The sequence below is a fragment of the Cyrtonyx montezumae genome, unplaced genomic scaffold (assembly GCF_038088225.1).
Source record: "Cyrtonyx montezumae isolate F1298 unplaced genomic scaffold, pur_monq_1.0 scaffold_3, whole genome shotgun sequence".
NCBI classification, from domain to species: Eukaryota; Metazoa; Chordata; class Aves; order Galliformes; family Odontophoridae; genus Cyrtonyx; species Cyrtonyx montezumae.
This window is the reverse complement of record NW_027072034.1, coordinates 57582903-57608720: the sequence shown is the minus strand read 5'-3', so window position 1 is coordinate 57608720 and position 25818 is coordinate 57582903. Positions and strand designations below refer to the sequence as shown.

The window sequence follows — 25818 nt, the reverse complement described above, 5'->3', positions numbered from 1 at the left end:
AGCAAAAATAGAAAATGTTAAATTCATGTACAACTACAGATGAAAATAACTGACAATTGGAGTTTTAAATTTGTTAAAAACTATTTAAACTATTTACCTTATTATGAAGAACCCAACTCACCAATTAATCTTGTCATCTCCTTCTGGATGGCTGTATCGTCTCCAATTCTTAACACCTTAATACAGCCTTTTTTTTTTTCCCTCAACACACTAATGCTTACAAGTGATTATTTCATTTCCTTTTACAAAGCTAACAATAATGTACACTTTCACTAAATTTTGCCAAAATAAAATAAAATTGCAAAAAGTGATGCTGTTCATAATCAATAAGAATATATACATACCATTTAAAAAAATACATATAGATAGATAGTGAAGGTTAAAACTTGTCCCCATGGAAGCAAGGGGAATTTTGTCATCTTCCTTAGAGCCTGAACCTCATCCTAGCTACTCACAACATTTCATGCTTGATAGGAAACAATTTTAAATGATAAATAGCAGCCAAAATGCAAGTGTATGTGAGGGGAAAAGATTTAAAAAGTAGCCTGAATGTTGAAAGAAAGCTTTCAACATTTTTGGTCTACAAAGCTAAATCTGAGTTGAAGCAGAGGATACATTTCTGTTTATGCTAGCTGTGTGAAAGCTCAGAGCTAGTCACACTGGCTCCCCTTGAAGACAGTGGAGTCCTCCTTCTCCCTCTGGAGTCAGCTACCAAGATGTGATATTCAGGGAGCCCAATTTCAAACAGGATGAGGGTCACCAGCCCACCTAAAGAAATTTCACCCTGAATATGAAGTTATTTCTACTTGTATGTTTAAACAGGGATTTAAGATGTAGTTTCAGGTAGTAAAAATGCCAAAACACATCTTACGTTACACTGAGGAAAATTTTACACTATGAAATATAAACTATTTCCTCATTTCTTAGTGGCAGAAGCTTTATTACCTAGTTCGATATTGCATTCACATATGTAACAGTCTGTTCATGTAAATCTGGCTGCAAAATTTTATCTTTGGGAATCAGTACCTACCAAAGCTGATGATTTTTGCAAGATGTACAGAGAATCATTAAATTTAGACTTTTGGTTCCGAGACAGCAGATCAACCTTTTGGCATGAGACAGCAGATCAACCTCAACAAGAGGAAATGTGTTTCCCCTTCCATGCTACCTTGCCCTCCACCATGTTCTAAGCTTTCCTGTGACAATGTCATTTGAACAATTTCCTGCAGAGAGTAAGATATGTGTTCAAATGCCCTGATGCTAAAGAATGACAAGCAAACCTGCTGCATGAATGTTTTTCCCACCCTTACATGATATAAGAGAGGAAGATTCATTTAAAGGTAATCCACTTCTCCCAGAAGAAACGTTTGCTTGAAACAAGCCTTGACCACGGGATCTTTTTTCTTGGTATGGCCACTCAGCATAGTCCAGTGTTCCCCTGCTATCCTACAAAGGGAGTGTTACCTCCTCAATCCTACATCTTCACATCAGGTCTTTGGGCTCAATGCAGGGAAGTATGACATTATATATTGCTTTCTTGACAATGTGTTTAATTATATGCAGCTAAAGAAATGGCAATATTTATACATTCGTTACCATATTAAAAAATTCACATATTTTGTTTCTTCAAAATAAAGATAACTTACAAATATTTGTGAAGGAGTTTTGTTTACAGATCACATACAGAAGCACTGTAATGCTTTACACTACTTAAATTTAAAATACTGCAGCCAACAAACTATTTGAAAATTGATTGATCATTTGCTATATGAAAATAAAAAATCATTAAAAATGAATACTGGCATAAACAGAAGTTACCTAATTACAGATTCCTTTTTTTTTAAGCCCCACACTTCAAAAAAACAAACAGACAAACAAATAAAACAACCTCATGCTCATATCAGCGAACTTTTCAGATAACCTTCTCAGAAAATTAGGGAAGGGAAGAAGATGCAATACATTCAAAACTAGACATGGGTCAGACTGATCTTTGTCTCCCGTATCCAAGTGGATTTTGGAGCAAAACTGTGTGTCTTTCAGAGAGGAAATAATGGTCTGAAGTTAACAGTCACACAGAGTGAGACTAACAGAAAAAATGCTACATTTAGTTGAGCTTGACAGATTTTTCCTTTTCCTGTATCTACCATGCCAAAAACAGCGCTACTGTTACAGCCAGCACTTCCAGAATTGATTTCTCATTAAAAGCTATCTCACTCAAAGCTACATATAAGCCACTAAAGTATTTAACAGTGGTGCTGCACTATCTGAACCTCACCCACCAGAAACATCCCGCTCTGCTCATCAAGATCACCAGCAATATCTAAAAAAGTATCTGAAATCACAAGCCCGCTGTCCAGTTTCCTGGAAAAACTGGTGTAAGACACACACACTCCACCCATGATGTCATGGTTCTCATTTTTAGCATATTTAGAGTATTTTTCAGCACACAGTCTCAGATGCAGTGGGAAGTCCTGTATTAGCAGGTCCCAGAGTTCATATTAAACCTGTTTTGGAGATCCTCTAGTTAAAGCATGTATAATTCATGTACAAAACATGTACAAAACATCTTAAAGACAAAAAGCATTGTTTTGGAGCTGGTGTTTGACTCAGTGTGAGATTTCCCTCAGACAGTGAGTGCTATATTTGTAACGGAGATGCATATTTGAGCCAAATCCTATGGCTCTGACCCAAGCAAACACCACACAGATTTTAGGAGGAATTTTTAACTGCATGGGAAGGGAGTTTCCTTTCAAAAACACAAGGATAATCGCTAATTGTACCTGACTGTAAGAAGTGGCAGACAACTGATTTCTGTCTTTAGGTACCCAAGACGATCTTGAATTGTTCATCCCGCAGATTTAATTCAGCATTTGTATGTTTTTGTTTTTGTTTTTGTTTTTAATTTATTCATCTATCTTGCAGCTCTTTACCCGTGTTACCTGTGGCTTGTTACCTCTTTCCAGTCTGGAGTATGAGGATAAGCTAAGAAGACATCTTTCCTTTCTATCATCTTGAAGTAAGAAGGCTGCAGAACTTGCACCAACTACAGCTTATTGCTCTGCAGAAGGCCTGAAGAGATCAGTGAGCAGCTGGGACAAGAATGGGCAGGGACATCACTGGTTCCCCTCCAGACAACTTCTTATACTCCTTCTGAAAGATGCTTCAAGATAGACAAAGCAGAAAATCAGAAGAAAGTGGCTTTTGAATAACAACAAGGCTTCAGAGAGTGAGAAACATACCCAAACAGGGCATGTTTTGCTATGAGTAGAAATAATGGTGACTCTACAGACACCAGCGAAGCCAAAAGGTTTATTTATTCATACTGAGGACCTTTCCCCCATGACCAATGTCATGAAAAATATTGACATTTTACAAACTTTCCCAACTTTTCACAAGTGCTGGAGCCTCCAATTTCCACTGAATGGTTTCTGTGACTTATCCCAGAACTGGCTCCATTTCAGTGATGAGTGAAGAGTCTTCTATAAAAATAGTTTGCAAAGCACTCAGGGATTCCCCCATGATAAAAGCTGCATTATAAATTAAAGTCATTCATCATATGGTGCAAATAGCTGAGAACGTTATGCCTCCTTGTAAGTGAAAAAACAAAATCTGTAAAAGGCACAGAGATCCTAGTTAGGAATGATACCATCAACTTGGGTAATAGGGTTGTAAATTTGAACCCATTTGACAGGATCTCACTCTGGGACAGAGAAACAGTGAAGAATAGCATGTATTTAATTTTTAGGCAAAGCCAAGCAGAGAAGCATCAAAGCAAAATATTATAGTAAATTCCAAAAGATATGAATTTAAATATGCTATTAAATAACCTGTACTCCTACAGGTGTTAGTGAAAGAAAAACAACATACAAAACAGAGTTATAAAACTTTAAAAAGTAATGAGGCCACGAAATGAGTTTTCCCTCCTACACTTCCAGAAACCACACACACACACACACACATACACACAAACCAACCAACCAACAAACAAAAAATCCCTGCTAATTTGTAAATTCAAATTGCTAATCCCTGTATCTCTGATATCTTTAGCAGGGTGATGAAAGTACCCAAGACAGCAGTTTGAAACATATTTGGTAGATATTTTTTCCCTATCTAATCCAATGTTATGAAGTTGACATTTTTCTTTTAAGATTTTTCTTTTAAGGAGATTCTTCATGTACATGAGAGTCTCTTTTTACTACAGAATCAAAAAACATCAGTGTATGTAAATCCTTCCATGAGAATACTGTCACCTAAATTTGGCTTCCCCAAAGTTAGATATTAAGGCTAAAATTGCCTCCTAAGCTCCTTTGTAATCTGTTTTAAAGTGGGATTAAATAGCCTCTGGATATGCCTCTCTTTCTACTAACACTGAAGATAGGTTTAGCTTTCAGACAACTAAAGTTAATTGAGATGAATGTCAGCCTTAGTGACATAAAGTAATAAAGACATGACATTTAAATTAGAGGGGGTTTCATCAACATAACTTACAGGATATCAGGAAGACAGACTTCATGGGAGATGGTAAGGCACAAAATCAAAATACTTCTACAAAATGCATGGCACTGTGCAGTCAGTGCAGCCACACCAACTCCTTGGTCTGAGGGAATTCAAAGAGCGTGGGGATTTCACTGACATAAGTGAGAACTGGACTTGGCTCCATCTCCATGAACTGATACTAATGGAAACTCTGAAGGAAATGTGTTGCAACTGCTTAGTGTAGTTTCCCAAGTAAAGATATATTTGGGAGCATGGAAGAGCTGAGGAAGCTGTAAATAGGATTTGGGTCATCTACATCACCATTTTATATCCAGCTCAGCTGGAGCACAACAAGAATCTGTGCCTAGCAGACAGGTGGTTATTTAGTGGTGGTTTTAGTTCATGTCCCAATAAAAACCACATTGACCACACCTCAGGTAACACCCAAGCAAGCTCAGGTTAACACCCATGTTAGCAGTCTTCACTATAAAAGAGAAGATTTCCTAGAGGGAGTGAGACTAAACTGTTCTCTCATCTTGGTTTTCAAGGCCATGCCTGAAGATGCTGGCATTCCAGGAAGGATGTTCATTCAGCTTCCTTCTGCTCAGTATCACTGTCCTTATTAAAAAGTACTGGCAGTCCCCAGGGCTTGCAGAACCTTCTCTTCCATCCACATTTAAACAAAGATGTGAAGCCCAGGTAGAAACATCACAGAACACTACAGTTCTATGTAGGGGCTACAGATAACCTCAAAGTTCACTAAAATAATTTTTACCAAGGAAACCCCTGTGTCCAGGTACATTTTTTGTTATAGTTGCAGAAAAAGAAATTATGAAATTTCCTTGGCCAGGGGAGTTTTAGAGTGGATTTCTGTATATGTCTCTGAGCACCATATCTTCTGATATTCTATTTCTGTATTCCTGAAAACATTTAACTTCTCTCACTTTTCTAAATAAAAAAGAGATGAAACTCTGTTGCCATGAGAAACACGACTTAGTCATGTGACTCAGTAGATCAGGTTTATAATTGGACTTGATGATCTTGAAAGTGTTTTCAAAACTAAATGACTCTATGACTCTGTAAATTTTATACTGTGAGAGACAGCAAGTGTAAGCCAACTAAAAAATATCTCAAAAAAGCTATAAATACCAAAATCAACAGAAGCAACAGCACTAATTATGATTCTGTAGAGAAGTACCAGGACTCACATTAATTCTGTATCCACCTCAGTCACCAAGTTTAGTCGCAAGCACAGAGCTCCATTGTAACAGAAACAATGGCATGATATGTTATTAATTATCGTCGTCATTTATCAGCAACTGCACCAAGTGGATCTGTGGTTGGTGCAGACAGAACGCAAGGGTACCTGGACCTCAGTATTTTCTGTAGAATAACTTCATGTTATTGAAAAATAATTGTCCTGGGATGCAGGTTTATATTCCATCATAAATTAGAAACTGATAAGTGAAGGAGACCAGTTTTCAGCATTGAAGATTAATGCAGCATGCTTCATTACCCCATGCAATGCTATAGGCTTGGGGCAGAATGGCTTGAAGAATGTAGAGAGGAAAAGGACCTGGGGGTGTTGGTTGATGCTCGGCTCAACATGAGCCGGCAGTGTGCCCAGGTGGCTAAGAAGGCCAACAGCATCCTGGCCTGTATTAGAAATAGTGTAGCCAGCAGGAGCAGGGAGGTGATCATCCCCCTGTACTCAGCTCTGGTACGGCCGCACCTCGAGTACTGTGTTCAGTTTTGGGCCCCTCACTACAAGAAGGACATTGAGGCCCTGGAGCGTGTTCAGAGAAGGGCAACAAAACTGGTGAGGGGCCTGGAGCACAAGTCTTATGAGGAGCGGCTGAGGGAGCTGGGATTGTTTAGTCTGGAGAAGAGGAGGCTCAGAGGAGACCTTATAGCACTCTACCACTTCCTGAAGGGGGGTTGTGGTGAGGAGGGGGTAGGCCTCTTCTCCCTGATAAGTAATGACAGGACGAGAGGGAATGGCCACAAGTTGCGCCAGGGAAGATTTAGATTAGACCTCAGGAAGCATTTCTTTTCTGAAAGAGTGGTCAGGCACTGGAATGGCCTGCCTAGGGAGGTGGTTGAGGCACCACCCCTAGCGCTGTTAAAGAAGCGTTTAGATGAGGTGCTAAAGGACTTAATTTAGTAGTTGGGTAGAGATAGTGATAGGAGGATGGTTGGACTAGATGATCTTATAGGTCCTTTCCAACCTTATGAACTTATGAACTTATGAACTTATGAAAAGAGGTTTTCAGTGTATTTAATCTTATTCTATATTCAATTGAACATTCTTCTCCTACCTATGTTACCTTTTCATATACATTTTCATATTCATTTGTCATAGCACAGTACTTTTCTACTTGGCTTAGTGAAACATTCTGTGATTCTTTCAGCTAGTCTTGAATGGCCTAAAAAATACATAAACACGTATCATCTCATCTCCAGCTCATTATTAAATGCATTAACAGAGCATTTCAGATACAGTTTGAGACATTCTGATGCTGACTCTGGGTGATGGGTTTTAAACTGAATCTTTACTATTATTTTCATATTTTCTCTTTCCTATATATTTTGAATGGGTCACTGGATGTCACTTTTTTTTCCCCTTGAAAAGAAACCTTGACCTTTTCTTTAAAATTAAGCTGTTCTTCCAAAATCTGTTTTTGTTTTTTTTTTAACTCACACATGTACATTTTAAAAATTCTAGTACAATGAAGACTTCCAAATTTCCTTAAAAAATACATCCCACTTTGTGTCTTTCCTATGTTTGGTACAGGAGGTCTATTTATAACTTCACCATCGTTTATTATTGTGACTGCATAGGTGTTATTTTTGCCCTACAGTAAGGCTCAGTGGGGCTTCCCAGCATTGCCTTAGTGTTTGTTTTAAGAAGTGCACACACAGACAGTCACTCCCAAGTTCTCTGTTTCCCTTGAGTGCCTACATTTTTGTTGTTAACAGCTCGGGCACTTCATTCTTCAGACCTTCCACAGCTCCTGGATTAATACCATCAGGTCTGGGTAACTTGTTGCTCTTTAATTTATCAGTTTGTTCCAGCACCTCGACTGTTGATCCTGGCAAAGGAAGCAAAATGTTTTAAGGGCGCCTCTAGAGTAGATATCTAAAACAAGTCACTGAAAAAAATCCCCATTCCTGCAGCCAGAATTACGAATTACAAACCAGCTCATGGACACAGTCCATAAGCAATCAAATGGAAGATTCAATCAATGCAGGTCTGCATCTAATAGTAAGGTATCATATCAAATCTACTGTAATCACCACAAAATATAACTGGTTTTGTTTGTTTGTTTGTTTGTTTTTCCCCAGTGGCAAGCCTGTGTGTGTTGCATTCAGATGAAGTCTTCAGACAGTCTGCTCTTACCAGTGTGTGTGTATGTGTGCATCTGCTGCCCTGAGAAGAGTGTGCTGCAGCTGGAAGCATAACCTGATCCACACCTCACATGAACTACCGGTTACACAACTAACTCCACCATCCAAAAAACTCCTGCCTCAGCTATTATGCATACTGATTCAACCACAAAGCAGTGAGCTCAGTGCTGATGGCCCACGCTGACTGAGCAGCCTCATGTGCCATCTCCTTGCCTGAAAACCAAGGCAACAAGAGCAAACAGCCCTAAGGCCTCAGCTTTGCTCAGGAACTTTCTGGTTTACTCAAAGAGCATTCTGCAGACAGATGGGTGGGAGTGACCTCCTGGTGGCCCCCTCGCCCTCCTCCCTTCACAGCACTACAAGCACTACAATGGGATCCATGTGTGCATTGTGCTGCCGGGGCTGGGTCTGCAGAAGCATGACTTTGTCATATTTATGCATCTAGGGATGGAGCTGTGGCTTTGCTAGGCCAGGCCACCTGTGGTGGATATGAGGCAAACAGTGGCTCCATGGAGGGAAGAGAGCAGCCCCTGGGATGGTAGAGATGGGGCAAGGGGAGCTGCTCTCCTCATCCACACTGAAGCAAATGCTGATATTTTTTGGCACCCAAACCTTACCACACCAGGGTTGGATTCAAGCCCAGGCTCTGAGCTAGCAAGAGCTGTGTTAAGAGGACTCTGGTGGAGGGGCAGAGTCTAGGCAAAACCCAGCCACCCACCCCCAGGCTGTGCAAAACTGTTTTTGGCTCGCTTCTGCCCTGAGCACATTAAGCTATAACAGCAAAACAACGGTGGGGGCGGATCATGTCTGGACTGAAGCAAACAAACAGAAACACTTTCTCCAAAGACTGCCTGAAAGATTTAATATGAGTAGTTTTTGGAGCCCATCTATCATTTTCATTTGGCACTATTATAAATCAAATAATCCCTTGATCCAGAGAAGGCACTGACGAGACTCAAGTCAGGCCTCCAGAAGGGATGTGCTCCTTAACTTGGAAAGTTGGCAGATGATTTAATTTTGTAAGCAAATTTGACAGTGTCATAGGAATTTTCCAAAATCAAAGAGCCCTTTCATAGGCTCCTCTACCCAATACTCAATCCAATGTCTAAGAATAACATTCAGCCCTCATTAATTAATGATATCAGCCCGAATAATGTCAAATTGCCTCAGAGACCTTGCTGGGATGGATGAATCACACCCAGCCGGCTCCAAGGCTCTCACTCTGACAAAATGCAGTGTGTGATGATGGGCTGCTTTGCCTTGAAAGCTTTCACCCTCAGCCTAACCCTCTCCAACGCATGTGCACAGAGCCAAGGGGAGTCCACGAGGTTAATGAGTGTCTGAGATAACATTCAGCTCCTTGACTGCTGAACTCAAATCTAGGCTATATAAGTCTACCGCTGGGATGACAGAAATTTTATTCAAAATGTTAACTTTGCCATCAACCATGGACAAATATCTTCTGGCAGCTTGATCAGATGCTCTCCATTTTGGTCATTCAGTGAGGCAGCATGCTTGCTTGGTCATATTTTCTTCTCCAGGAGATATCTTCCTTGTCCATGGTGTGGCTACCAAGCAGAGATGTGACACCAATATACATCTCATGTGCAGAGGACCTCGATCAACTTGGTTATGTCTGCTGGGTGCTCTGCCTCACTTTAGCTATTTCAGAAAGGAGAATATTTTGTTTTTCACACCAGTGAGGTGGTGCTGCATCTTTTCATAAACTCTGTTCAATGGGATCAAGAGCAAATTGCAGAGTTCCACTTACTTTTGAGATCCATTATAGAAACAAGTTGAGATGCAAGGGTGAAAGGCCACAAAGAAATCTACACCTGAGAGTCATAATTTTGGTTAAATGGCTCTCAACTTTTTACAAGGGTAGATAATGATTGGGCAAGGGAAAATGAATTTATACTTAAAAGAGGGGAGATTTAGAATAGATGTCAAGGGGAACTTTCTCCCTCAGAGGGTGATGAGGCACTGGAAGATGTTGCCCAGAGAAGCTGTGGTACCTCATCCCTGGAGGCACTCAAGGACGGGTTGGATGGGGCCCTGGGCAGCCATGGCAGGGGTTGGGGTTGGGGTGGGCTTTGAGATCCCTTCCAAGCCATGACATTCTGTGATTCTGTGCTCTTACAATGCTTGTTCTGCTGATAATATTCCAACATGAGAAAAGATACACCAGCTGTCTTTATAAATTTACAATTTTACTGAAGTCATAATGATGTATGAAAACATCCTGACTGCTTCCCAGTTGCACTGTACTAACATTGATATAAAACCCACCTTTTTCTACTTGCAACAGAATGGCAAATCCACTCCTTATGCTTTCACATACCCATACCTTCTGCTTTCTGCAATAGCTGGAAGAGCAATGATTCCATATCTATCAGTCATGAGCCTGAGGTTTAGCCATATTTGAACATCACAGTCTTTTTTACGTAAATGTTGCATTCCTAAAGCCTCATGAAAAATTTACAGCCCCGAACAACAACCATACTGTTTAACATATCTGAATAAATGTTTATTCACAGATGCCCTCCTTTCCCTGTGCCATGGCTGACCAGATGTGCATGTTGTCTCCCTCCCCAGCACACTGCTCTCCCCATGGCCACCATGCTCCTACCATGACGAGGCCCGACGCTTCGCGCTAGGCTGAGCTGTGCTCAGTGTAAACACTGAGCTCAGCATAAACACACGTGTGGCGTTCAGTGCAGGATCCTGGTCACGGAGGCGAAATGTCAGAGAGACAAAGCTGGGTCTCGTCTTTTTGTACGGCGTTTGTTTATATGCTGCACACGTTGCACCCAGTAATGCAAAGCCATCAGTTTCAAGTTACAAATACACCATAAATGCCATAAGTAATTTATTTCTCTACCCTGCCTGGGAAAGCAAATTTGGGTTTTAAAAAAAAGAATCTTATTTGATGCTGATGTATTCTGATTGCTGCTCCAAATATATGTGCTTTTACTTTGCATAAGCTTCATTTAGATGCAACGGCCAAAGCTCTAAAAGCGTTTGATGCTGAGGGGTGGGGCTTCCGGGGCCCCCTCCCCAAATAATTTTCAGTCTAGTGAAACGATTTGAGAAGAGTCTGCATGTTCTCTGATTCTAAGGTATTGTGGTAGTTATAAAAGAGACAAGTTTCAGATACGTACACTCTGAAGAGGCACTGGCAAAGAATTTTGCAAAAAGCATTAAATCTTGAAGTAGTCATTCTCCTCAGGTATTCTGAAAAATTATACCAGTGATTGCATTTGAAAAATCTGGTAATGTTAATTTCACCACTGAAATATGATTTCTTTTAAAAGCTTTTCCCTTCATGGTCCCTGCCATAGGATCCACCCCAACATCTGGAGAACAGAATCGACGCTGACAGACTAATGCACATGTGGAGGAGTGTGTCTGCTACTTCGCTGCTTCTCAGGACAGACACATTGTCTCTTTTTGGTTCTCTATGTCCCCTCCTTTTCTCTTCCAGTTTTTTTCCCCCCTTTAATAAGACTGCACATGTTTTCCAGCTCTACTGTGAATGTGACCAGTATGCGATATTGCATTGCATCTACACGGAATGTCTGGCTTAGGTGATACCAAGTGGTTACTGCCCTGGCTTTGAATGCTTGCTAGGTTATTAACCGGCACATCTGGCCCTCTCCCTAGGAGGGTGAGCTCTGCAGTGCCCCAGGAATTTCTTTCATACACTACTTTTATTAGGTTTTCAAAAGAATACAGATCACCACTGGAAAAGGAAGACTTAGGTCATTTGCAAGCATTTTGGTCCCCTACCTGTTTGTCATGTTTAAAAAGTAACAGCAACCAAAACCTTTTATTTGATTTTCAGAATTAATCTTCCATGATTTTAGGGCAATCCTATTGTTCTTGTTTTTGAATCATGCCTCACTGGGAAAAAAAAAAAAAAAAAAAAAAGCTTCAAAAAGCCACAATGATAACTTTGTTTAGAAATACAGATCCTGAAACATTAATTTCCAATCCTGCTTTTCTTGTGGGCCCCAGTCCATCATCACAAGAGGGAAAACCAAAATATTCCAGCCTAAATCAAAAGAAAGAAGTGCATGTGTGGCTGCAGAGAGCAAATTTATCTCCTTTGCCCACACATGGAAGTTACACAGGACGTGAAGTTAGAATGCAAGAGTTATATTACTACTATAATTTTCCCATCTGGACATCCCTATTCCAGTAATGTAAGAGTGACCTTTTCTGTTTTTGTTTATGTCACTTCCGAAGCAGTTTAAAGCAACTGGGATAACTACTTTTGTTTTCTCGCTGACAAAAACCATCCACATGGGGGAGTTACAGAGGTAGCTCTCTGCCACGTTCCTACTACCTGCCTAGCAAAGCCACAACGCTCATGGACAAAGCTCTCCTGCAGCAAACCTCGGGAAAACGCTGCCTGCTTCCCTACCTACTCATCTACCTCCATGGAAGTCCATCTTTCTAGGAAGAACTTCCCTCTTTGTGAGTTACCTGGAACTGCTGTGCACAGTTTGAGTGCTGGAAATATTCTCCACACAGAGCTAATCAAGCACAGAAAAAAACCTTTGCTGAAACTGTTAATCATTCTCTTTTGAAGATCTTTTGAGGCCAGATTTTGGGAAGCTGTCAGCACTCTCCAGCTTCCATTGTTCCAAGTAGAAGCTGTTTGGCACTAGGAGCTTTTGAAGGGCTGATACTTCATGTAGGTGTTTAAATGGGAGCTCTGCTCTGCATTAACCTCTTTTGATTGCTTTTGGCTAGGCTAGCTATCCAGAAATATAGCACTGAAAGAGGAACACGTAAGCACTCAAAGAAAGCATATTTTAAAACTGTATGCATAAATAGCCCGTACTTCTCCAGCCAGGAAAAAGAAACAACATTCTATGATTTCCCCAACCAAGAGGGACTGCCAGGCAAAAAGTTCACAAACTTCAGTAAATTCATACAATGAAAACAAAACAAAAATTCCTAATTATGTAAATGAAAACAGTTAATGTTTTCAAGAATGTCACAACCTACTCAGTGATTTCTGCCAAATAGAACAAGAAGTTAAGTCCCTCAGATAAAATCCTGATTTCTTTAGATCAGTGTCAAAACAAAAGGGATGCCGAGTCAATACTCTAAGCCCTAGATTCTAATATCAAATTAATCAAAGCCAACAGAACATAAAGATCTTCTCACCTTCTTGAGTCTGAATCTTCTGAAAAGCTCACCTTGGCAGCAATAGACTTGGCATTATTCATTCATTTCCAGTCTTAAAAATAATCACAATTAATTTGGTCCACTAACGTTGGTGGAAATCCTTACAGAGAATTTCATCGTGCTTGCCTATTAATTGCATAGTCTTCATAAGGCTTCGTGTCCTGAAAACAGAGGCACTAGCACAGAAATTCCACTGAGATTGTTTTTCCCTCTCTTCTGCTGCTTTTATTTAACCAAAAAAAAAAAAAAAAAAGAGAGAGAGAGAGAGAGAGAGAGAGAGAGAGAGAGAGAGAGAGAGAGAGGGAGACAGAAATGGTAGAAGTTCCTTACAGAAGTTGGAAGAAGACATCTGCAGGCAATTTAACATGAGGGTTTGTTTCTGTGTCAGCTGGCAACCCCTGGATAACTCTGTCATGTAACTTCTATGCTAAAACATGATGTAGGACAACCAGTGAGATGGGTAAATATGGCAGCACATCAGTTTCATTTGATTAAGATTTATACTTTTCCAAAGGGAGCAGCCCTGCCATAAACTATGAAAACAAATACAAACCTGCCGCTGAATGACTGCCCTACCCCAATTCACCCCAACAGAACTGATCTTCATCAAACCCACCTTCTGCAGCAGCCTGTGAAAATGTCTCCCTTCCAGTGCAATTCAAAGAAAAACAGAAAACATTCTTTTTTCAGAAGAGGGAAATATGTCTATTTCTTTCATGGAGCCATCTCTCCATTGCATCAGTAAAGATCCACTTTAAACTTCTTTGGAGGTGATGGCGGCAGAATGTAGAAGGGCTCAGACAAGCAGGAAGCCAGTCCTAACATTAGTGTCTCAGTCTACAGTTTCCTGTTAATTCTAAAAGGATGCTCAGAAACACAGCCTGGTATCTAAAGACAGTTCTTGAGATAACCCAGCTCACAAAGTTCTCCCACTCCATGTGTTTGACTTCCTCCCAATTAGGGGAATCTGGTCAAGTGAGGAATGCATATTCATTCTGGTTCCACTTCTGTTCTTGCATCAGATCTTATGTATCTTGACATTTATAGCTGTGCATTTTAGACTGAGGCACTGATTAGATGCAATTGCTAAAATTACCTTCCTCCCCCTTTCTCATTGTGTGTATGCTTTGGTTTGAATTATTAGCAATTTAAAAATCAATCTCAGAGTTAAATGTTTAATGATATAATTGCTTCTGTTACCTAAATTTGTTTAGTTTGGGCTTTATTAGCATGTAATATCTGAAAGTATATTTTCCCCTGTCTGAGTTAATGATGTCTGCTGCAATGGCTCACACTGCTAGCCGACTGGCTGCAGTTCTGGGATGATTCTGAAGAAACTGGAAAGATTTTCTGAAACTGTAACTAAGGAGTAGGCGGCTTCCCTTAGTTTCTGTAACTGAGTGAATTTAAACTCTCAGTGGGCCTCCACTTCAAGTTTAAAACAATTTTTTGTTCACTCTGAGGTCATTTTGAGGGCCTCTAAATTTAAATGTTGGCAGGAAAGTTCTACTAACCTAGTATGGGGACCATATGCCTAGTAGGTACCAGCCATGCAGCACAGCATGCTCTGTAGCCCTCCCAGATTTTCTCCATGTGGGTGCTCAGGTGAACGGGCTCCTTTTAGTGGAAGCTCAGAGGCTGGGAGGTATACTAATGTTTGGAACATGGCTGGTACTGCATAGCAGGTCATCTACCTCTCACTTCCCAAAGGATTGCTATATTAATGTAAAGTGTTATCTGGATGTAATTATATTCAATTGAGATTTAGAGCTAGCACATTTAAGAAAGGCTTGTGTATATCTCTAGTTCTGGTGTTAAATATTAAGGATATGCTCTGTAAGGTGGATTAAGTTAATATGATGATGAGCTCCTAAAAGACCTCCTATGCTTAACATAACCACCGCAGACTCCCTGTACGAACAGTGGAAAGAACCTGCTTAAACTAAATACCAAACAAAACCAGCTACAGTTAGGTGAGAATCCTGTTTAACACAGCCCAGGCTCTTCCTGGTCATTTGCCATTTCAAAGTTCTCCCATCTTATTCTATTTCACCTGTGCCAGATTATATGGTTACTGTTTGCTGCCAAAGGTGATGTGACCAAGAGGTAAGCATGAAGAGGTAAAAAGAGTTACACGTTTGTGAAGTGTCCTCTCATTTCCAGTTCTTTCCCTAAGGCATAGATGTCCAACCTTGGAAGCCTGGGTCACACTGAGTGAAGAGGGATCATCTTGGGCCAGATATATACAAGTCGTTCCAAAAGCAATGCCTCTTATTTATTTCCATGAAAACTACAGCAGATACAGAGTATGGAAACACTCTTTGGTGGACCAAATTCTCAGCTACAGAATACTATTTTTCAGTGCAGTCACCACCATTTTTGCCAACAATGAACAAGATCCCGCATGCCACACTTGCGAAAAGCTGCACCAGTGAAGGTGAACCATCATCACTATCCCCACTGCTAAAACACATCACCCACCACCTCACTGTGCTCACGTCCACTGTTTGGTCTCCATCAGTGTTCAGCAAGCGCTGATGAATGTCAATGGGTGACATTTTTTCTGCATGGAGAAATTCAGTGACAAACCTTTGCTTCATACACACTCCCATGTCAGATGCCATTGTGTCGGACTGCCCCTCTGTTGACATCTGTCACACAGCAACAAAACATAACAGGATATTGGTAGGAAGATTCAGGTCCCACTGCCATACCAACATTTGCCTCTGACACTGTGGGCCATCAAACTAAAATAGTAAGCATTACTTTTGGAGCTGTTCTCATAAAGTATACAGTATAGTTAATGTATGTAAGTAACAAATCATTCTAATTTTGAATGTTCTTTTATTAAAGCATAAAAAAGGAGAGAAACAAAACCATAAAACTAGTGAGATATTTGACATTGTTTTTGTGAAACTAAATCATCAGCCTGGTTCTGTGACAGTGGTTGCAATTTTCAGTGAGTTCTCCAGGTGTTCATCAAGATTTTTGATGGAATTACATTTTTCCCATATTTCATCCTTGAAAACAGTTTTTCACAAATATACATACTACCAAAAATTGATGATGTGAATAAAATGTGACTCTGAAGTGAGGGATATTTCTTTCCCTGAAGATAGGGCTTATGGAAGTCCAGTAGAGACATTGTAAGATTTTTGAGTTGAGTCTCTGATTGCAACTCTGCATATTCAAGTTGAAAATTTGCACATCATATATTTATCCTGACTGAAAATTGAGTTGCAAATATACTATAAAAGATCATTTCTTTGCAATCTTGAAACTTGTTCTCGAATTCCTTTATCACAATGGAAAGTATGGCTGATATTTTTTGCTGTTCACAGGACTGTGTTTAACCAATCTATCCAAATGTATACAATTATTTTCCATAACTTGAGTTACCACTGCACTGTTCCCTCACTGTCATGGTTTCAGCCCAGATGGGGTTAATGTCACACTGATGATTAGTCATTGCTGAATGACATGTGCATGCTGGCTGCCACCATGATAGAGCAGGACAGGGTACAGGCTGCACTGCAAGCTGGGGCAGGCTGCATGCAGCCTGTGGGCTGTGAACTGGATGCACTTGCTCTAGGGGCTGTGGAAACAAAGCCTAGTGTGTGTTCAGATTTCTGCTGCCATCAGTTTACTGTTGATTTAAGCCTACATGCTCCAGTTGGCTCTTTATGACACCTATCAGAGAACTGTATGCAATGCTCAGCCCAAAGGCTGTCAGTGCTGGACGTAACATGTTTGCAGGATTCCTCACATGTTATTCACATTGATGACGTCTGCCAGGTTTCTGTGTTCCTGGAAAATCTCAATATGTGACCAAGGCAGTACGGACAAACAATTATGTAAGCTCATCTGAGAAAGCTCTTGGAACAACATAGGTTTATCTGCTTCCTTTTGAGAACTACTGATATGCAAGGAGGCAATCATGTCTACCAGAAAGTTTATCTTTGATCCAAGGTAATCACTGGCAACAGGAAATACAAGAAGGCTGCAAAACCCTGTATTTTATCATGTTGGCTCACGACATCAGAGGTGGATATTGGTGAGAAGGCAGTAGAGATTGAACCTTCTCACCAATATCCCATTATTTGTTGCTGCTGTGTGACAGATGTCAACAGAAGACCAGTCTATGAAGCAAAGGTGTATCAATGAATTTCTCCATACAGAAAAAGTGGCACCCATTGGCATTCATCAGCGCTTGCTGAACGCTGATGGAGACCAAACAGTGGATGTGAGCATGTGAGCAGTGGATGTGAGGTGGTGGGTGATGTGTTTCAGCAGTGGGGATAGTGACGGTGGTTCACCTTCACTGGTGCAGCTTTTTGCAAGTGCGGCATGCAGGCTCTTGTTCATCACTGGTGAAGATGCAGAGCTAATGGCTGTGAGTGTGTTGACAGTGTTTTGTAGCTCTGATTCTGCTCTATCAGTGTTACTGTACTCTTTGTATCTGTTGTAATTTCCATGGCAATAACTTTCAGAGTATCCTATGTATTTATGCAGTGCAACATTTGGGTTTTGCAGGCTAGCTGGCAATTTAGGGGGACAGCACTCCTCCTGTTATCCTTTCTGTTTCTCTAGGGCAAAAAGGAAAGGATGCACATTTCTGATAAATAAGCAAAATTACCCAAAGAATACAGCAATGTCACAGAAGTAGTTTCTCCTGAGAAAACACTCCTGGAAGTACCTGGATGCTGGGTACTGGTTTGAGTCACAGAAGAAATATTTTTTCACAGGGAGTTTGAACAAGCTTTGGAAAGTACACTGAGTCTGAAAATGTCATACAGAGTAAGGGCAAAGAATTAAGGCAAATGATAAAATAGCAAGTTGGTGGAATCTAATCAAATAACCATAACTATTTATGAGGTAATGTCTGTATTAATAATCTAAAGAAAGGAATTAAACAACACATCATATTACACTCCCAAATCAACTCTGGGACAACACTTGTAGACTAGTGAAATAATCCAAGTGTCCTGAGATTAAAACAGGGTAATAAAAAAATGAAATGTCAGATATAAAAAGGATGTTCGTCAGTGTAAGGCTGTAATATGAGATAGAAAAAAACAACCACTACAACTATCTTGTCCATTTTTATATATATATACAGAGAGAGAGAGAGAAAAGGCAGAGAGGGAGAGGAAGAGAGAAGTGTATGAAGAAGAAACACATGTTCAAGTCTGAAGCAGCTCCCCCTGCCTATGGGCTCCTAGAGAACCAACCAGCCTTTGGGATATGCGTATCAACTCTAGGGAGCATTACTAGAAGGATAACAACAAAATGATTTGTGAACAAACAACTACTTCAGCTGAAAGCAGAGATGGATGAACCTGCAGTGGTGATGGAGGGAAAGCTGCCTGGCCCACCTCACCTGAAACAAACTGACCAGAACTAATGTGAACAGGCTGTGGGATGCTTGGCAACCTCCCCTGAGCTCCCATGTAAATATCCCTCTTTAAGAAGGTGAGGAGTAGGAAAAGCATTGTGAAATTAAGGGTGCTGGAATATAAACAGAACTGATACACAAAGAATAGTTGAAGATGGGAGATGAGTAGATGAATACATGGAAATGTTTTATACTAATGAGCCTTGTGGAATAATCTCACAAGGAAGGATAAAGATGTTTCATTGATTGGGGTGTTTATGCCCAGGTCAAGGCAAAACACAAATTCAGTGTACAGTTAATTGTAATTTCTTACTAAATAGGAGATAATCTCTAAAAATCTGCAATAGCCCTGGTACTTGCAACCACTTGTCAAGGAAGGAGTAAATAGTCATTGCAGCCTTCTGGAGTCCCAGGCTGCCGAAGTACCATTCTGCTGGAGCTCCCTAGGATGGTCATCTCACATCCATTCAGTTCTTAGCTACAGTGTTATCAAACAGCACAGCTGCTTGAGCTAATGGAGTTGAAAGGCCCCCTATGTCAGGGTGGATTTAACAGAAGGAAGCACCTCCTTTGGCAGTGGGTTTAAGAGATTTACAGGCAGGAAAACAAGCCTCTAATCTGGGAGCCCTCGGTCCCACTCCAGGCTCTAGAGAGGAGAAAAGAGGAAGGTCTCCATCTTCTCTCAGTTTCCTTCTTGTCCTTGTCCCAAACTATCTAGTCTGTTTTTCTCAACTTCTCCTCGTGTCCTCTCCCCACACATAGCTTACCATCCTACCCCTGGTTTCCATGCATGACTGTCCATTTCTTGATTTCTATTCATCAGCAGTAGGAATCTGCAAACTTACTGGGCTGCCTGACTGTGTTAGTCAGATTTGAATATATCTGATTCCACATACCAAAGGGTTAGTGTAAAACATCACAATGAAAAGTGCATTTTGTACTCTTTAGTTTGCTCTTTCTCTCTTATGAAAAAGATAAATGTTGTTTAAAAATGGTCTCACTTAAGGAATTATCCATGCCATTAGTCCCCAGAACAATAGAGATTAAAGTCTTTAGACCATCCCCTATCAAAAAAACATACATTTCTTTGAACATGTCATTAACACTGCTTTCCATCTGGCTGTTGGCAGCAATCTTGGATTTACTCTGAATTGCTGAAAGTTCATCAATTATAGTACACAGAAGCCGTTATCTCTCTTTTCCTTTTGCAAGAAGGTATTTGCTCAGGCAGAGAGAAAATGGTAGAGTTAAAGGGAAAAAAAAACCAATTGATGTAAACTCTATGGCAATCATTTAGCTATAGTCCAGAATTCAAAAATTCTGAGAAATAAATTACAATTTCTGCATACAAACAGATACTAGTGTTCAAATACAGTAGTGATTCTGGCATTATTACATGTAAATGATGTGTGCTGACATAGGGTGGAAGTAGCAAACAAGATTTTAAGCCTCACAGTTTGAGGGCTCAGTGAATGAGTGCTGGTGCAGAGGAGTGTTATCCATATTCATAATAAACTCATTTGCTTTATTTTATGAATGTTCAGATTAAACCATGCCTATAATTCAAGCAAGATTTAACAACTGTGACCCAGCTAGAATAACTAGCAAGAAGCAGAGTGAAATGGAAACAGCGTTGTTATCCTGTCAGTAAAAAAGCACAGGAAGAGCTTTTAAAGTTTTGCCAAAATAATGAATGAAGTACACGGTGAGGGGTAAGCAAAGGGGATGGGTTTTACAGCTACTCAGCAGCAGCAGCTTCATGGACTGCTGATAGGGATGCCGTTTCACATCTGTCACTGAGGGACATTTGTAACCCACAAGAGGAGACCATGCATGCAGCATCCTGAAGCAGATGTCAGGCAGCAAGTTTGCAGCCCAGATGAGCCACAGTAGCCTGTTCATCTTGGTACAGTAGGCTGAAGCACACCTTCTCTCAGCTAGAGGCAATGGCAGGCGTTTTGTCCATGGGGTCATCATTAATTCACACTCGTAGAAGGTCTGGCTTATTTTCCAACAGCTGTCAGTCCATATTTTTTGAGAGAGTGGGAGTATGTTATCAAAATGACTCCAGTAGTGACATATCATAATCTGGTAGTATTGTACACTCCATTTGGATTGCCTGTTCAACTACGCTGCCAATAGCTTACTTCACATGTGACTTTGGGCAAATTTCTCCGTATTTTTGGCTCTGATTTCCACGCTCTCACTCTTAGCTGGATTGCCCAAATATTTTATAAGCAATGAAGGAAGTGCTTGTGCAATGCAAGGAATCTACAAAGACAAGGCTCATAGCTTAGTCAAAGAGAGGTGGGAGGAAAACTCTGGTCTTTATGAATCAGTAAAATGAAAATAATAGTAACACTACCCTTCTTCCGTTCTTGTCCCCTGTGCCTATTCAGGCAGAGACTATATTGTGCATACAAAACTCCCAGCATAAAAGTATTTTGGAGCCTATTTAGAGGTTCTACAATTCCAGGAAAAATAACAGATTATATCAGACCTAGAATATGCTCTTTAATTAATAATACCAGTGAAACAAAACAGATTTAACCTAACACAACATATTAGGCTAATCCAGCAGTATCTCTACACTGCCACAACTTGAATTCCATTGTACACTTTGGCCAACAAAGGAGCTCTGAGATCAGGTTTTATAATGGTTCCAATGGGATGCTGTGCTTGAAAATATCCACATTACACAAAATTCGTATCCCAGGCGCATAAGTGATAAACTCAGAAGTAGATTTCAGAAAGAGCTCTGAGTCAGTTGTTTAACTTTTCTGAGAAACCATTTTTATTTCATTGTAATATCACATACATCTTTCAGATTGGGTAGCCTCAATTTGAAATTTAGAAGCAACAATCTCTAGTTACATCCATCCATCAAAAATTACAAAAAGATAGAGGTGCTCATACTGACCAGCTGAATTTGGCTAAAAGTGTTGGATGTTCTCTTTGATTAAGCTATCTGGGACATAAAGAATCCCCTTTCTTAAGTTCTACAAGGCAGATTAAGCCTATACAATCCACAAGTACCTCTGTTCAGCTCTTGCCATTCACTTGTCTCTTCCTTCATCCTAAATCTCAGAATCCTTGATCACCAAGGAACAGAAAAACCTAGGTATAGGCGGGCCAAATCTTTCACTGGCATAGATCAACTCTGCTTCAATGAATTACACCTATTTACCCCAGGACTGGCTTAATTTCTGACAAATGTAATAATTTGTTTGCCTATACTGTTGCAACTAGGACTCTTCTGCTCCCAGCACCACTAACTCTCTATTTCCTGAGGAGTTCAATGAAATCTTTACCAGTAATAGCACAAGCTAACTAAAGCCAAATAAGCATTTGGTCATTGCAAACTAGACTGCTGGAAGCAGAATAAAACCCTTAAAAAATCCAACAGAAATATTATCAAAGAGTCAGCATTTCCAAAGCATACGTCATTACAAACAAAATGCAGATCTGAGATAGAATTTGAACAGTGTTTCTATGGTTACTAAAACTAGAATTTAAACAGTAGGAGAAAAAAAAAGTTTAAAAATGTATATACAAAACAATTAATCTTGCCCATTCAATGAGACAATCCATCCACTGGCTTCTTCAAAACATTGCTTCTGAGTTTGATGAGCTATAATCTTGCAAAGATGTTTTAATTAATGCCAGTGTAAGCGGCTAGATTCTTACATAGCTTCAATGATTAAAACTGGGCTAGTAGAAGTGCCACAGTTCAGACTGACAAAGACTCAGTTTCCTGGTGAAAATGGTATCTAGAATTTCCATGCAGACCCTCATTTTGAAAAACAGGAAAAATAGTTTTCTTTGTAGGAGTGACAGTATACATATAGCAGATCTATTTTTGTCATGCTTGAAATTTTCTGTTGTTGACAGAAGGATCTTGATCCCCTGATAGCACAGACAAAAATATTCATTAATATTATATTTAATATTAAACATTTTATAGCTCCCAATTAAAATGGCAGCTGCTTTTGGAAGCATGAGGAAGGTGAGATGTGAGAACAGAACAGGTTGCAGTCCTCTCTACAGACTCCTCTGCACTTTTCAGACTCGTTAGAGAAAATATATTCCAGAAGAGTGAGAAGATACACAAATTTAGGTATTAACACAGGTGTATTGTAGCCAACTCCCTTACGCTAAAAGAAATATAGAAATGACTTCCCAAAAATTATTTGTTCAATCTACTTAAAGACACCAGAAAGCAAAAATCTATTTGTCTAGCTTTAAATCCGTTACAAACCTATTTTCTTAACAGTTTGTCATTAATCCAAACTAATGCTACTATTTTTACACTTTAGAAATGTCAAACTTCATGAAATTAAGGTGCTGAACTTGAACCCACAAACTGCTGGGCACATACTCAACTTTATTGATGTGAATTGTCTTACTTATTTCAGCCAACACGGAAGTACCAGATGTGTGGAACTGCTTGAAGATTGGGGTCAAAATTTCCCATATTTTTCTGAAATGGAACTAAGGGTCAGAAAATATACATCCTTTTTTTAGTGCACATGAATTGTTTCTGCCCCTTACACCTGGGCATGAAACAAGCCCATGGCCAAGGTATAACTACACATGAGGGAGCAACAGGAGCACAAGTTCACCATATCTATTATTAATGATTAATTCAACCTGAATGTAACTATGAAATGAAGCTCCCAAACAAATGAGGACAAATATTAAGATTACCAAAACATTCCCCAAACTGTACAAGATTTGCCTACGTGTTGAAGTCAGGCTCATACAACTTCCCATTCTGAAACGTTTCACAGAGCTGTGAGATTGGATTATGTTTCCTTCTGGTAGTGCAAAAGGCTTTTCAAAATAGCACACATGAGAACTCACATAATACAAATTAAATCATTCTTGCTGAGAGAAGATGTCTCTGAATATTCATATTGCCACATTCATTTATCTTTCACATTCATTTCCTGCACATGTTCAGGAAGGAAAATTAAAAACAAAAATCTGTCAGATCTTAATAATTCAGACACTTCCTAGAAAGCACTCTTCAAAGTAACAACTCTAAATGTGCATGAATGAGGTTATGTCTGCTTACTCAAGGCACAAAATACCAGCAAAGAGTAGCATATGACTTACCTGATGGAGTACAGTTAAACACAACTGTATCAAGGAAGACTGCAATGAACCCCATATGCTCAACATCACCATGGCAATTAGAGGCAGAAAAGTCCATCACACCAAATTTTCTTTCCCATGTCTAATGCACACTATTTTTTTAGCTTACTTTTAAGAATGTTTTTACACCCAGTTTTAAAGCCTAAATAAATGGCATCAATGATGTCTTCCTGAAAAATGTGCTTACACCAAGCATTATTACATACACAGACGTGAAGGATTTGAAGTTTATTTGGCTAGCTGTCCTATTCCAAGCACAATGTTCAAGTAACTGCCTTCCTCACACCCCTTCTCAATGTAGCAACAACTTGTGTGTGCTGTCCTGATGAAAACAGACTCCTAAAGGATTCCTGGAACACAGCACTGTTGCGAAGATTTTTGTGCAATTCTATGTAATCACTGGAAAAGGATGAATGCATACTCAGCCTTGTTCTCTCAAATTCTAACTCCCATTGTAAAATAAAACAAAACAAACAAAAACCCACTTGTTGGCAGAAAGCAAGAAACTAAGGTCTTCGTGTTTTTTGTTTCATTTTTCTATTAACATGAGCACTTAGAAAGCATGAAGAGGTACTAAATCCCCATAAAAATTTCTGAACTCTTAGTAGTTGAGATCCAGGTGATGAGACATGCAGTGGAGAGACTGCTTATATAAAAACAACAGTGTCAGAACATGGTGAGGGTGTTGGGTTTTGGAAAAGTTGGATAGACTGAAGGGACAAGCCACTGCCTGTCATTCTAGTATCTAAACACAATCCAAAAATGCTGCAGGGAGTTACACAGAGAGGCTTTTCTTTTTCTTTGTTCAGGAAAAGTGAGCTATTTAGAATAACATTTCATTTTTATTCAGTTGAAAATAAGTTGAAAAATTAGGCTTTTTATAGGGTGCTGCTGACTGGCTGATAGCAGCTGGCTGAGTAGAAGTTCCATGAAAGAAGTTGCAGAAAAAGTAACTTCAAGGAAGGGCAGACAAATAGAAGGGTAGACAGACAGAAAGAATTAAAGAAAGCCATTCACTATCAGCCTGCTTAGCATGGCTGATCTATCCCACTGATTACAGCAATCTTATTTGCCAGCAGTGCTTTCACATGCCAGAGACCACGTGAATGCTAAACATGCTGTTTCATCATATGTTTTATACATGTCAGCTGCTTTTCCCACCTAAGACACTGCTATATGAGTATCCTTTCTATTTCTAGAAATGAATTGCTGTTCACCTCTAGAAGCAGACAGTTTCTAAACAAAACCTCTAGGTGATAAAGCAGTAAGGCTTAGATAGCGCACCACCCTCAGTTGGTGAGACTCAGGTGCTATTTACAGGCAGTATCCAAAGATGTCTTATTCATAGCAGTACATCATCAGCTGTGCCTGCTAAATGTAGCATGCTCCTATTCTGCAAAAAAAGGAAAAAATAAATAAAAATAAAAGATAAAAGAGCACACTAATACTAGTAAGAGTTATAATAGTAACAAAGGAGTTGAAAAGCAATGCAGAGCCTTCTGAAGTGTATCAAAACAATCCTGTTGTAAGCCTGTATAGCACAAGTTCAATGTCTACGCTCCTTTGATTTACACAGAACTAGACCCTGAAGGTTTTCAAAGGGATATTTGTTTGGATTTGGCTTTTTGCGTTGTGATTATTTTCCTTCTCCATTAACTTCTGCCCCTGGCATTCGAAGTCCAAAACTGGGGATATATGAAATTCAGAATTTTCCAAGAAGGCGTTTTTTATTACACATACCGACTACTGTAGGGGGATCAAGGGTTTATAAACTTGGAATAAATTACCCTCAAAATATCCACACGCTTCAGAACACATTAACATAGGTGTCAGCAACAAAGACTGCGCAACCGATTCATACAGTAACATAAATATCGAGGAATAAGAGACCCAGTGCTGCACAGTAGTACAATTTATAAACACACAAGAAGACTTGCAGTATGTATACATATTCTTTAATTTTATCCCTCTCAAAACATCTGAGGACTCACAGTAAACAGGAAACTAACCTTGATGTGAGCTGCTGGATCTGGGACAGTCTGAATCATGTCCTTTAACAGGCCAACGTGTTTACCAGAAGCTCAGATCCCAAGGCAGCTGCATAACCAAAGAAACAAAAGTCATGTGATTATATGTAAGAATTTATTTTCAATAGAAATCTCTTTATCTTTTTATAGGTGGAT

The 25818-nt window shown here is 39.8% G+C and overlaps 1 protein-coding gene across 3 annotated transcripts in view; it reads right to left on the bottom strand.

The window, feature by feature from the left end:
* Positions 1-25818, bottom strand: part of ERG (ETS transcription factor ERG) — a 139855-nt gene that overhangs the window by 78851 nt on the left and 35186 nt on the right. For 2 of the 3 annotated variants that reach the window (XM_065741748.1, XM_065741750.1), the window contains exon 1: positions 25645-25732. The exons of the other annotated variant lie outside the window; for it this stretch is intronic. In XM_065741748.1, the coding sequence (XP_065597820.1) occupies positions 25645-25683 (39 nt within the window). In that variant the 5' untranslated portion in view covers positions 25684-25732. Of the gene's footprint in view, positions 1-25644; positions 25733-25818 lie in introns of those variants that run through there. 3 annotated transcript variants of the gene reach the window in all.